This window comes from Coregonus clupeaformis, chromosome 1 (assembly GCF_020615455.1).
Source record: "Coregonus clupeaformis isolate EN_2021a chromosome 1, ASM2061545v1, whole genome shotgun sequence".
NCBI lineage: Eukaryota > Metazoa > Chordata > Actinopteri > Salmoniformes > Salmonidae > Coregonus > Coregonus clupeaformis.
This window is the reverse complement of record NC_059192.1, coordinates 17,945,461-17,959,613: the sequence shown is the minus strand read 5'-3', so window position 1 is coordinate 17,959,613 and position 14,153 is coordinate 17,945,461. Positions and strand designations below refer to the sequence as shown.

Genomic DNA, 14,153 nt, shown 5'->3' with positions numbered 1-14,153 from the left:
TAACACCTTTATGTGCGTACTAATCAAGTCCTTATTTTCCTTACCAAAGGAATTATGAAAGGTCCACCAATGTGGTTGAACAATGATTGGCTCACTTGAGTAAAGGTTACTAGACACTAGACGCCTCTCACTTCAATCTCCCTGAAACAACAGAAGCTTCAAACACACAGGCCACACAGCTGATCCCAGTAAACAAAGCACGAACGATGTGGGTGTGGGGAAAACCAGCTCTAGCCTGTCACGGTAATCAGATGCCATTTGACTCTCATTCTGCACTTTAAGGAGTGTGACACATGTGTGGATGATGCAATGCGCTATTTTTTTATTCCTTGTTTGTATGGAGAGACCATGGGAGAGACAAGTGAGTCACAGACTAAAACCCATCACCCCATGAGTCTAACAGGAGCTAGAGACTACTCCACTCAACCCCTCACGTGAATAGCCACTGTAGTCTTTGAAGGCGCTTAAAGGTAAAGCTAGCGGGCTGCTATGGACACATGCTCTTAGATACTAAAATTAGTGTTACTGCTCAGTTTGGCCACACCGTCTTCAGTGTCTATTTCGGTAGCCACTCTTCTGTGCTCAGCTTTTAGGGTCCTTTGCCCTGCTGCATTTACTGCACGGTACTCAGGGCTTGAGTAAGTTCAAGAATTTATCTTTGGTTATTTATTTATTCGAAATACACTTTTTTTCCTGCTTGTAAACTTGTTACTGACGCTTACAATTTTTTCTGCAGGTGCCGTGGATTCATCAGGATTTAAGGATTTTTTCTCATGACCCCCCCCCCGTCTTCATTTTACCCTTACCACAACCAAACATGGAATACACAATCAAAAGGTAAAGCAGAATTTAATCTTCATATATGGTAATAACTGTCCTAAGCATGGAAATATGAGGGGATGATTGGATCACAGTCTGGATCATTTCTTTATGTGTGGGGTGAAGGGCTCACAATCTGGACCTTCTACGCTAATACCCAAACAAACATATGTCACATGTACATAACAAACATAACTTTACTGTCAATATTTACTTTTTATTTTTATGATAGCCATATGCAAATATATATATATATATACAGTATATATCAATGTTATATACCAACTGAAGCTTTTGTCCAAATTGTGCACTTTTATGAAAGTCCAAACATTTTATGAAAGTTATGAGGTGGAACTTTTAAGACAGTGCTTGTTATGTTGCTGGCACTAACTACATTTACTGTATATTACTGTACCTTTACTGTATAATACTGAATAGTTACCGTGGGGTGTGATAGGTCAAAACTGTTCGCTGCTCTGGCACCCCAATGGTGGAACAAGCTCCCTCACGACGCCAGGACAGCGGAGTCACTTGTAAAGTGGCTATCCCACTGGCTATAGGGTGAATGCACCAATTTGTAAGTCGCTCTGGATAAGAGCGTCTGCTAAATGACGTAAATGTGCCCTTGAGCAAGGCACTTAACCCTAATTGCTCCTGTAAGTCGCTCTGGATAAGAGCGTCTGCTAAATGACTAAAATGTAAATGTAAATAGGTGTGATAGCTAGCCTCTGTACTGTAGTTTCTCCTCTGGTATTAATAAACCAACTAGATGCTGGGAAATCACCCTGCCTCTCTAACTGGTATCACATTATAAGCACCGGAAAATAGCTTACTGCTTGCCAAATTCTCCTGGAAAGTGGATGCATTCTTTCATCTCAGTTACAGTTACACAATACAGTATATTGTTTAATATTGAGGGCAAAGGATTGAAAATGCATGTGTGTGACTTTGGCAAAGTTATGATGACCGTACGCATGTTGTTGATCTTGACATGACCTTTGAACCTGTACATTAATCTGAATCATATTTCTTCTCCTGGGATTTTGAATCATTATGGGGTATTATGTGTAGATTGATGAGGAAAACATTTAATTTAATCAATTTTAGAATAAGCTGTAACGTTAAAAAATGTGGGAAAAGGGAAGGGGTCTGAATACTTTGCGAATACACTGTAACTATATGAATGTTCATATGAATTTCTGATGTCCCAGTAACTAAAACGTGTAAGCCTATGAATAATTTCTGTTTTTATCTTAGTTTTTTGTTTGTTTGCAATATAATACACTAAATCATACACAACGGTTGTAATTTCCCTCTTCAATGTAACAAACAATACACATTAGATGGGGGCTGAATTTCACATAAAAAAAAGCCAATTTACTCAGAGTGTTATATTGAATACAACTAAGGCATAATCTATACATTCAGTACTCTCACTATGTTTGTGTGTTTATTTATCTCGATCAGCTGTAGCTACTTTTAAGGAGTGTTCCAGTTTTGTAGGAACGATAAAATGTACGAATATGCCAACGGTTAAGCTCCCAGGTCAGAATATCGAAATGGGTTAATGAGCTATTCTAGTCCCTCACCCAGATAGCTAAACTAGGCAAAGCAGCTGCTGCAAAGTGCACTGTGAATGATGGCGTGATTTAAATGCATTCTCAGCGCCCCCCCAAACTTATTCTGCACACAAAATGTTTAAAGAGCATTGTGGTGTGTGATTTGCTTATACAGTTGAAGTTTAGACCTTAGCCAAATACATTTAAACTAGGTTTTTAACAATTCTTCTTTAATCCTAGTAAAAATTCCCTGTCTTAGGTCAGTTAGGATCATCACTTTATTTTAAGAATGTGAAATGTCAGAATAATAGTAGAGAGAATGATTTATTTCAGATTTTATTTATTTCATCACATTCCCAGTGGGTCAGAGGTTTACATACACTTAATTAGTATTTGGTAGCATTGCCATTAAATTGTTTAACTTAGGTCAAACGTTTCGGGTAGCCTTCCACAAGCTTCCCACAATAAGTTGAGGGAATTTTGACCCATTTCTCCTGACAGAGCTGGTGTAACTGAGTCCGGTTTGTAGGCATCCTTGCTCACACACACTTTTTCAATTCTGCCCACAAATGTTCTATAGGATTGGAGGTCAGGGCTTTGCGATGGCCACTCAAATACCTTGACTTTGTTGTCCTTAAGCCATTTTGCCACAACTTTGGAAGTATGCTTGGGGTAATTGTCCATTTCGAAGACCATTTGCGACCAAGCTTTAACTTCCAGACTGATGTCTTGAGATGTTGCTTCAATATATCCACATAATTTTCTTTCCTCAGGATGCCATCTATTTTGTGAAGCACACCAGTCCATCCTGCAGCAAAGCACCCACACAGCATGATGCTGCCACCCCCGTGTGTCACGGTTGGGATGGTGTTATTCAGCTTGCAAGCAACTCCCTTTTTCCTCCAAACATAACGATGGTCATTATGGCCAAACAGTTCTATCTTTGTTTCATCAGACCAGAGGACATTTCTCCAAAAAGTACGATCTTTGTCCCCATGTGCAGTTGCAAACCGTAGTCTGGCTTTTTTATGGCGGTTTTGGAGCAGTGGCTACTTCCTTGCTGAGCGGCCTTTCAGGTTATGTCGACATAGGACTCGTTTTACTGTGGATATAGATACTTTTGTACCTGTTTCCTCCAGCATCTTCACAAGGTCATTTGCTGTTGTTCTGGGATGGATTTGCACTTTTCGCACCAAAGTACGTTCATCTCAAGGAGACAGAATGCGTCTCATTCCTGAGCGGTATGACGGCTGCGTGGTCCCATGGTGTTTATACTTGCGTACTATTGCTTGTACAGATGAACGTGGTACCTTCAGGCGTTTGGAAATTGCTTTGTTTGTTTGGAAAAAGGATGAACCAGACTTGTGGAGGTCTACAATTTTTGGGCTGATTTCTTTTGATTTTCCCATGATATCAAGCGAAGAGGCACTGAGTTTGAAGGTAGGCCTTGAAATACATCCACAGGTACACCTCCAATTCACTCAAATTATGTCAATTAGCCTATCAGAAGCTTCTAAAGCCATGACATCATTTTCTGGAATTTTCCAAGCTGTTTAAAGGCACAGTCAACTTAGTGTATGTAAACTTCTGACCCATTGGAATTGTGATACAGTGAATTATAAGTGAAATAATCTGTCTGTAAACAATTGTTGGAAAAATTACTTGTGTCATGCACAAAGTAGATGTCCTAACCGACTTGCCAAAACTATAGTTTGTTAACAAGAAATTTGTGGAGTGGTTGAAAACGAGTTTTAATGACTCCAACCTAAGTGTATGTAAACTTCCGACTTCAACTGTATAAGCTTGACCATCCATCACATTATGAAAATATACATCCTTCCTAATATTGAATTGCACCCCGTTTTGCCCTCAGAACAGCCTCAATTCGTGTCATGGACTCTACAAAGTGTCGAAAGTGTTCCACAGGGATGCTGGCCCATGTTGAGTGTGAAAACCCAGCAGCGTTGCAGATCTTGACACAATTCGGTGCGCCTGACACCTACTACCATACCCTTTTCAAAGGCACATCAATCTTTTGTGTTGCCCATTCACCCTCTGAAATGGCACACATACACACAATCCATGTCTCAATTATCTCAAGGCTTAACAATCCTTCTTTAACATGTCTCCTCCCCTTCATCTACACTGATAGAAGTGGATTGAACAGGTGACAACAATAAGGGATCATAGCTTTCACCTGGATTCACCTGGTCAGTCTGTCATGGAAAGAGCTAATGTTTTGTCCACTCAGTGTATAATAAGTACTGTATGTCCATTGTGAAGGTGACCACATGTACAGATGTAGGATCTGAATTTGACCAGTTGCTCACAGCAGGAAAATAATCCTGCAGCAACAGGAAATGTGAATTTTAGTGTGGATTATAATAATGGGCATTTTTGTAGGGTTTTAATTTGGAAATTACAGAATTTAGAAGCCTTTTTAAACCTCAAATACACTACAGGCTTGCATTTCCTGCAACGACAGGGTGATGAAATGAAGATCCTATACCTGTAGCATGTTCCAATATGCTATTAACATGCTATCCACATGGTTGTACGCAAACCTATACTGATTTATAGGAATGGTGCAAACAATAACAGTGATTACAATGTGATTTCCGATAATAATGCCTATATTAGTCTATTAGTCTTAGTCTATAGCCACATCAGGGCCTGTTCCTGGAGAGCTACATACCTGTACGTTTTTACTCCAACCCCAGTTGTATCTAACCTGATTTGGCGTATCAGCTAGCTAATTATTAGAATCAGGTGTGCTAGATTAGGTTTGGAGTGAAAACCTACAGGACGGTAGTTCACCAGGAACAGGGTTGGAGAGCCTTGATATAGTCCCATAATAATGGCTATAGACTAACGGAGTCATACAGATGTAGGCTCTTAATTTGATCCCCCTGTTGCAGGATAACTTTCTTGCAATGCAAGAAATGTCACACTTGTAGTGTATTTGAGGTTTAAAAAGGCTTCTGAAGTTTGTAATTTCCATTTAGAAATGTCCGACTTGATTTGCCCTAACAAAAACATAATCCCTTACGGAAAATTGATCAACCCCTACAAAATGTCCATTAATTATAATCCACATTTGCTGTTGCTGCAGGACTATTTTCCTGCTGTAGAAAACTGGCTGCAATTAAGATCCTACATCTTTAGGCAGTACAACAGATACAGGGTAGTACAGGGCAGCAAGGACACCAGCTCCTATAAAATATCAGTATTTATGAGACAAGAGGTCAAAGGTACTTTATTGTCATGCTGCTCAAATCCATGGTCATACTTGGTGTTTAGGAGATGGCCTAGAAGCATCCTCCTTCCCTTTAAATAGACTGCGGTATGGTATGTGTTTGTCTGTGGTGTACATAGCGACGAGATAGTTCAGTTCACACAAATCATGGACACAAAGGTCAGAGTGAGATACAGTATATGGTCTCCCAAACAATTTATTTGGCTTTCAAAATGGACACAGCCCTTTGTATAGCGTTAGGAGGAATGTAATTTGTAATTTGTTAAAATGATAGGGTTTATGAAATGTAAATGCTTGCATCTCAGAAATGCATCCACAAAAGCCTGAAACTTTAATTGAGCAGATACTGTATATGCTTCAGTCACTATACAATCTGTATAAAGCAATGAAGTGCTGTTGTTTCCTGATTGTGACACTGTACGTCTTTCCTTCTTTCCCAGGAAGATGGTGAGCTGACCCAACTGGGGACGTTATAGACTCAACCATCTACAACCCACTGTCACTTTGTCAACCATCTGCCATCATCATGACCTGCACGGAGAAGCGCCAACACATGAACCACCAGAGCACCATGCTCCACCACCGCTTCCCCAACGGCTTCACTGAGATCTTCATGGACGAGACGGACCGAGAGGTCAGCACGCTCACCGACCGCGCCTTCCGGAGCCTGTGCATCGGAGACGAGGCTGTGTACAACGATGGGTTTTCATATGGATACCCTTTCAGCTGTCACAAGCCCCTAGTGGAGGAACCCCTGAAAAAGACTAAAGACGCTGGTAAAAAGCACCAAATCAATGGTGCCAAAGACTCTCAACCTTGGAGGCAGCAGAAGGGCATGTCCATTAAAAACTGTGATTTTAAGGACACTAACGGGGAATCGTGGGATAAGTCGGCCCTCTTCAGCATCGAAAAGGAACTATCAGAATTCTCCTCGGATTACAAGAACCTCACAGCCAAGAAATCAGGCAAGGATGCAAAGTCCTCCAAGACTAAAAATGGCCAATCCAACTTCAAGCTGCGGAAGCTGAACATCAAAAACTTTTTCCTCCATAGCGAGTTAAGCCCATTCCAATCGTGGAGAGATTTTAACCGCTTTCCGTTTGGCCAGGAGGACATCACTTCCATTCTTCCGGTGGTGGACAACCTCCCTAAATGGTATGACTCCCCTCTATACAAACAGCTGACTGAGGCACATTGGATAGAAACACTGCATGCAGAGGAGACAGAGCAGCCGCGCCAGAAACCATTCGAACCCCCTCTTCCTCCTCCTTGTCCTCCACCCAAGGTTCTGCCAAAACCCTCTGCCCCCGAGAAGAGGTGTGCATCGGACACCTCTTCTAAGGGTGAAACCAGCGCCCCCTGGAGGAGAAACAGAGCGAGAGCCAAGAGTGCTGTGCCTGTCAACCAACCAGGAACACTTTGCCCTCCCATTGAAACCCCAAAACTGGTGGAAGAGAGTCCTCTGCCGTATAAAAAGGAAGTCAAGTCGGTAAAGGTGAAAGAAGTGGAGGAGCCGTGCTCTTTGACCAATACTCCATTCAGCATTTCTCAGCTGATGACACCCGTAATACCATCCAGACAGGCCACAGACACCTCAGAGATCCTGTCAGCAGTGATCTCTCCCTCTCTCCTCGATCTCCCCCTCCTAGACTTAGAGCATGTGTCGCCAGTCAAATCAAGATCAACCTCCGAGGTTGTCAAACGAGACAGCTACAAATCCATTGCGTCCAGTTTGTTGTTCAACCTCAAGGATAACAGGAAGAGGGTCAAGAGCAGGTACAGCCCGCCAAAGTTCAAAACCGAACAGGCGGATCGTCGTACTCTGTCTCCAAAGCTGCTGGAACAGAAACTACTCAAATATGCACAAGCTCCTTCTGATGGTACAGCCTCTGGCTTCAGTACACCTGCCATTCTAGCCTCCGGTTTAAGCACACCTGCCATTCTATTAGATGGACTGCCTATCTGTAGCCCAGCTGAATCTAGCAATGCTGGTCTTTGGAAATATCTAGATTCTGATATGTCAGATGATTACTTGATATCCAACTTATTGCAAACCAAAAGAGAGGCTGAGGGTAGCAGGAGCCCTGGGTCGCCCTTTACACACTCAAAGGTGAACAAGCGCTCCCTGACTACGAAACAAACGTACCCAACTCTGAACTTGTACAAGAGTCCTGTAGGGCCAGAGGTGAAACACTTTTCACCGTCAACGAGTAAGGATACTTTGTCCATTGCCACACCCAACAAAGGACTTTCTCCGAATATGTCAGACAACACAAAATACCATCCTAGTACACAAAATATACCAGAAAAGCCAGCAAAAGAGATGTTGCAGCTAAAGGAGAAAGACATTGGTGACCAGCCTGTACATACAAGAATGAATACAGCACAGAACAAAGTGGTATCGCCCAATTTACCTACAGCACAAAACAAAGTGTCGTCGCCAAATATAACAGACAACACTAAACAGCCAACTGTGGAATTGAAGGAAAAACACATCAGTGAACAGACTGTAAATACAAGAGAAGCCATCACAGCTATTAGGGACACATTAATTACAGGCCAAAATAAAGTGCTGTCCTCAAAAAGAACAGACCATACCAAAAGGTCAACAAAGGACATGACAGAGTTAAATGTCAAAGATACAGTTGAAGAGGTTATGAGAGCCGGTTTGGAAGCAATATCCACCGCCCAAAACAAAATATTATCTCCCAATAGAACAGAAGCTGTAGAAACATTAACCATGAATAAGAATAACATCGTCAAAACAGAGGCCCCTCAAGAGAAAGATGACAATGCAATTGTAGTAGAGGATAGACATTCATTTAATTCATTTTCAGTGCCAAGGCCAAGCCACAGACCGATAGAGCGACAGACAACAGGTGAAATATATCCAACTGAAAACACACTTACCAACGGATTTATAGAAAGTGCAGAAAAAGAGAAAGAAAGTATTGTGGTAGAAAAGGAGAAGGAGCCTGTTAAAAAGCAAGGCAGGTTTAAACATATATTTTCAGCGAGACAGAACAACTATATTAAAAGCCAAAGATATGCAATGATGGAGAGTGGCGAGAAAGAGGAGGAGGATTTTGAACCTAAAATGGAGGTAAATAATAACAAAGATGTGGATAATGAAGTACATTATACAGAGAAGACGGTGCACAAAGAAATGAAAGATAGCGAAAATAAAGTAAGTAACTTACATGCACTAAAAGAGCTGGAGAAGGCTAGATTGGGTGAATGCCATATCAAGGACGGTGAGAATTTGAAGCCCAAACCAGTGATAGATAGGGAGACAAAGGCAAAAAACGATTTAATTTCAAGGGAGCTTAGGAACATCAAAAGAGGTATGTTTTCTATGCGAGGAAACACATCAGCTAAAAAAGAGGCATTTGTGAATAAAGAGAAGGAGCAAACTAAGCATGATGAATTCTCAAAGATAGACAACAACGTTGTTATAAACAAATCATTGATCAATGACAATTATGACAAGGCTAAAATGGCACTTGAGGAAATCATATCGGAAAGAGCAGAGAAACGTAAAAATAAAGTCTTAAAGAATAAAGAAGAGGACGTCAACACAGTCCCAGATGAGAACCCTGATGATAGTTATAATGTTAGAGTCCAAGAGCGTAGGCAAGCAAGACAGGATTCTATTAAGACAGCAGCAGACGAGGAACAAAAGGAGGTGAGAGAGAAGCTAGGGGATCTGAGGGATCATCATCATCAGACACAAGACATTATTACCAAGACTGAGACAAAACTTGGTGAACATCACAGGTTAGGTGCCACAATCTATGCTGAAGATAATAAACTCGCAACAAGACCAATCAGGGAGGAACAAGAGAAAGGGTACATCATCAATAATGTTAGCGACAAACAAAAATACAATATTAGATCCAGCAAATACTCAGCAGAGGAGAGTGATAGAACTGTAGCTATACAGTTATCTATTGAAACAAGAGATGACACCTCTAAAAATGAAGAGGTCGTCAAAGAGGAGAGTCGACCAGATGCACCCGTTATCAAACCAGAGGTACCACCGAGGAGCAAGAAAGGGAACACTAAAAAAGAGGACAGCATAGAGAAGGAGAAAGAATGTGGGAATGTTATGGATATAATTGAGGAGGATATAAAGAATGCAGATTTTTCAAATAGGGATAGTACTAATGACACAATTAAACAACAAAAGAACACACAGGCAAGAGGCACGGTCTCAAAGAGGGAGGCCCTTGACACAAAGATAAAAGCAGAAAGACAAACAGATGCACTTGAAACAGAGAAGACGACTGAGCAAGATACGCAAATTATACAAAATAATACCCATATTGGTTTGGCAGAAGAAGACTATTCTAAACATTCAAAACATCCCCATGAGGCAAATACCAGTTTTTCACCCAGTGAAGAGAAAGAAAAGGAAATGAAGGCTTTATTACATGAAAGCCAAACTAATATACTTCCTATAAGGGAGCCCAAAGCAGAACAAATACAACACAATATGGAACAACAGGAACAACCCTGTGTAAGAAGGAAGGCCCCTTTAAAACAATGCAAAGATCATTCTAAACCTTCAAACCAAGTAGACATCACTACTGAGGATGACTCAATAATGGAAAAAGAGACCATGAAAAATAATCAAGCAACTGAAGAGTCTAACAAATCAGTTAAGATTAGCGAAGATATTGTAAATGTTGATGAAGATATTAGAGAAACATTAGTGTCCCCGTTGTCAAATAGCAGTAGTATAAATCCAAGTCAACAGGATCAAACCAGTATGTCCTCGAAGTCATCATATTTCTCTGTCACGAGTTCATTGCAAAGAAATATCGAAACTGACTCAAACATCTATCATTCTTTTGAGAATTTGATTGCAGAATTAGAGGAAGTTGAGGAAGGAGTAGAGGATGTGCCAGAATGTGTGAGAAGGGATTTGGAGAGGAGGACAGAAGTGGAGTATTACTCTGTAAGTGATCATGAAAATGAGGATGTTGAAGAGAAGCCAGTGATCCCTCCCAGGCGAGATATGGAAACATCCCTGAAGGAGGACAACGAGTCGAGAGCCAGAGAGATGGACAAAAGAGGATGGCTCCAGAGCCCCATGGACAACACAAACAATCAAACGCTAATATCTCAGTCCAACGCCTCTTCACCGGTTCTGGGAAAACCGGCTCTATTCAAAGTGAAAGACAACACATTCAATCATCATGTTTTGCCTGTAACCAAGACAGTGAAACCGGTTCTGCACAAGACAAACCATGACCCAGTGCAATGTGCACCGTGGTCACCCAGGGAAAGCTTGAGTGGCTCTGAGAGGAGCGAGGAAGATCACCTTGATCATCTTAAAGAGGCTATTGAAATACCGTCACCCTATCATGTCGCCACCACACCAGACAAACACTTCAAACCCAAAGAGACGACATCTCCCCACTCTCCACAGTCACCGCTATCTCCCTCAAAACTAACCCCCGAACACAGTCGGAAAGGCCAACGTGCGCCGTGGTCACCCAGGGAGAGCTTGAGTGGCTCTGAGAGGGGCGAGGAAGATCATCTTGAAATCCCTGAGCCCCATGCTGCTGCCACCACACCAGACAAACACCTCAAACCCAAAGAGACTACATCTCACCACTCTCCACGCTCCCCTCTGTCTCCCACGAAACTGACCCACGAAAACAGCCGAAAAGGCCAACGCTACGGGTCTTTCCTCACAGTCCCACAGGAAGATTACATACAGTCGGGGGTGAGTCCATCGTCAGAAAGGGGGACAATCACAGTGGATACAGTTGATAACAACCCAGAGGACTCCAAGGTGCCCAGTGAGAGGTCTGGTTCAGTCTGCAACGGGAACGACACCCAAGGCCCCGGCAGACCCCCCGTGGTCCCTCCCAAGTCAGAGAAGGCCCTCCTCAAAGCCATGAAGCTGACCACCAGGAGGATCCGTAAGGAAGAGAAGGAAAGTCAATCGCACAAGAGCCGCAGCAGTGCTAAGAGCCGTAGTAGTAGAAGTGATAAAAACAAGAGTGATAAATCATCGGAGCAGAAAAGTAGTAGTAGTGATAGTATTGATAAACATTGTGGTAGTGAGAAGCAACATCAGGGAAGTACCGAACACAGCAGCCGTAGCAGTGAGAAGCACAGCCGTGGTGAATCGGAGCATCAGTGCCGTAGTGGTGAAAAGCACTGGCATGATGAATCAGAGCGTCAAGCCCGTAACAGTGAGAAGCACCACAATTGTGTACCTGAACATCAGAGCCATGTGAATGAGAAGCCCCCGCAAGAAGAAAAAGAGCACAGCAGTCATAGTGTTGAGAAACACAGGCATGGTGAATCGGAGCGTCAAGAACGCAGCACTGACGAACAGAGGCATGGTGAATCGGAGCGTCAAGAACGCAGCACTGACGAACAGAGGCATGGTGAATCAGAGCATCAAGGCCGTAAAAGTGACAAACAAAGTCATGGTGATTCCGAGCGTCAGGGCCGTAGTAGTGAGAAACACAGCCGAGGGATGCAAAAACAGAGATTCTGCAGCAGCGACAGAGCTGTCAGTGAGTATAAAAGGCAAAACAGTGAGAGATCCACAAGTGAGAGACAACCGCGCCATAGAGCTCAGAGCATGGACGGACACATCGGTGATAAAGTGGAACAGAGAGTTCGTAGTAGTGAGACATCTCCTAAGGACAGACCAGTGCCGAGGAGTCAGCGTATTGAGAAGTCCATTAGGGATGAGCTGTCTCAGAGGGGTCGAGCCCGAGAGAGATCCAACAGAGAGAAACCAGAGAATTGGAACCATAGTGTTGATTCCTATGCCAGTGACGTTATAGACTTGACATCACCTCACCCTAATCTATCCCGCCAGTCCAGTTACACCAGCCAGTTCTCTCGTCAGTCCAGCATAGAGCACGGTTACGCCTCCTACCCAATGACCCAACGGAAGTTGTTGCAGGATCCAGACTCGGGACAGTATTTCGTAGTCGACATGCCCATCCAGGTCAAGACGAAGACCTTCTTTGATCCAGAATCTGGGAATTATGTGCAGTTACCTCTTCAGCCTCCTGAGGGCCCCGTGCCTCAAGCCTCCACAATGGAGGTGATAACCACACCAATGGTACTCTACCACGGTTCCTTTGTTCCAGTGCCTGTCTCATCCATCCCATCACAGAAATCCACTGTCCACGCCTCACAGCCGGACCAGGAAGACTTTGAACAAAGGCTGGAAAGGCAGAGGCATAAACACAACAACGAAGGCCATCCCTACCTAGAGCCAGTGAACGGCTCCCAAGATCACATGCTAGGGGCGTTCTTAGGCACTGAGGATCTTTATGACTGTATGAGTTGATAGGGCTTTTATCAACTTTGTGAGAAATGTTTAACAGAGTTGAAGTGGAGTGTTAATTTGCATTTGTGAATTTGTGATTTATATGAGCTACTTTAGAGTTAATATACAATTGGCATTTGGGAGTGTCTGACTTCAGGGATTCATGTATGATAAATATATGATTTGTAATGTTTTTGATGGTAAATGACAGCATAAAGAGAATGGACATGGATGTTCCATGTTAATATGTATTTTCACATGTAGACAGGAAGTTTGGTTATACATTTTTATGAATATATTTGAAGTGGTATTCCACATCTTTTCAGGAATTGTTTAATTATTTTATTGATATGTAAAGTTCCGCTTTTTTAGAATTTTTTCCACAAAGCAGTTTGGCCTCACATAAATAAAATTTTGACGGATGTTTTTATTTATTTAAGGAAACATTATGTTTTATTCTACGTTTCAGTAGTCAATATCAATCAACATGCAACTGAATATTGAAGTTGCATATTACATTTCATACTAATATCTAAATGCTTGAAATACCATTAATGTACATGGCAATAATTTATGTTTTGTAAAATAATTGGAGATACTTGGAAATATGTTTGGCAGTATTTTGCATTGAATGGCTAGAAAAAGCAGGTCTACATTTTGTTTTTGCAAATCATTCCAATAAAAATAAAAATGTCTGAAAAATTAGGGTTATCCTTTGTTGTTGTTTCATAATCTTGAACTTGTTAAAATATTAAGTGAATTTTATCCATTCACAGGTAGGCCTACCAACACATGATGATCAGGCCTAAACTGCACTTTTTACACCATATTGTAATGCTTTTTCTTAATTGTTTTCATCCCAATTCATAGTGAGAGATCTTATCCAGGGGTTTCCAAACTTTGTTTTTTTATCGTAACCCCATCATGTAAAAAAAGTGATGTAATCAACAGCCAATGTTCACTTTTTTAAATTGGGGTTATGCCAGTCTATTACAAATCAGTCTGATAGTACTTTTGCCAGTATTTTAATCTGAAAGAAGTATGGTTTGAAGTGACTGAAATGCATCAGAAAGGTATTGGGAAGTTCAGAAAATCCTCAGGCTATAATTTTGTATGATCTTCTGTGTAGATTATGTTATTTTCCCCCCAGTCTGATTTAGCGCCTGGTCTTGTTCAAATGTTCTGATGAAGCTTGTGGGTATTGTAGAGG

At 41.9% G+C, this 14,153-nt stretch overlaps 1 protein-coding gene across 2 annotated transcripts; it reads left to right on the top strand.

Annotated features, from left to right (window-relative positions):
* Positions 1-367: 367 nt before the first annotated feature.
* On the top strand, positions 368-13,648 carry LOC121539674. 2 transcript variants are annotated; one of them, XM_041848451.2, is made up of 4 exons: positions 368-638; positions 737-837; positions 6,075-11,946; positions 11,992-13,648. In XM_041848451.2, the coding sequence occupies exons 3-4, from the start codon at positions 6,161-6,163 to the stop codon at positions 12,962-12,964; spliced, it is 6,759 nt and encodes a 2,252-aa protein (XP_041704385.1). In that variant the 5' UTR covers positions 368-638; positions 737-837; positions 6,075-6,160; the 3' UTR covers positions 12,965-13,648. The 2 variants fall into 2 exon arrangements, with proteins under 2 accessions (XP_041704385.1, XP_041704325.1); XM_041848391.1 differs by having other exon boundaries at positions 6,075-13,648.
* Positions 13,649-14,153: the final 505 nt, after the last annotated feature.

Excerpts from the sequence above, each read along its gene's own strand:
- LOC121539674 (XM_041848391.1), top strand. The coding sequence starts at position 6,161 with ATGACCTGCACGGAGAAGCGCCAACACATGAACCACCAGAGCACCATG.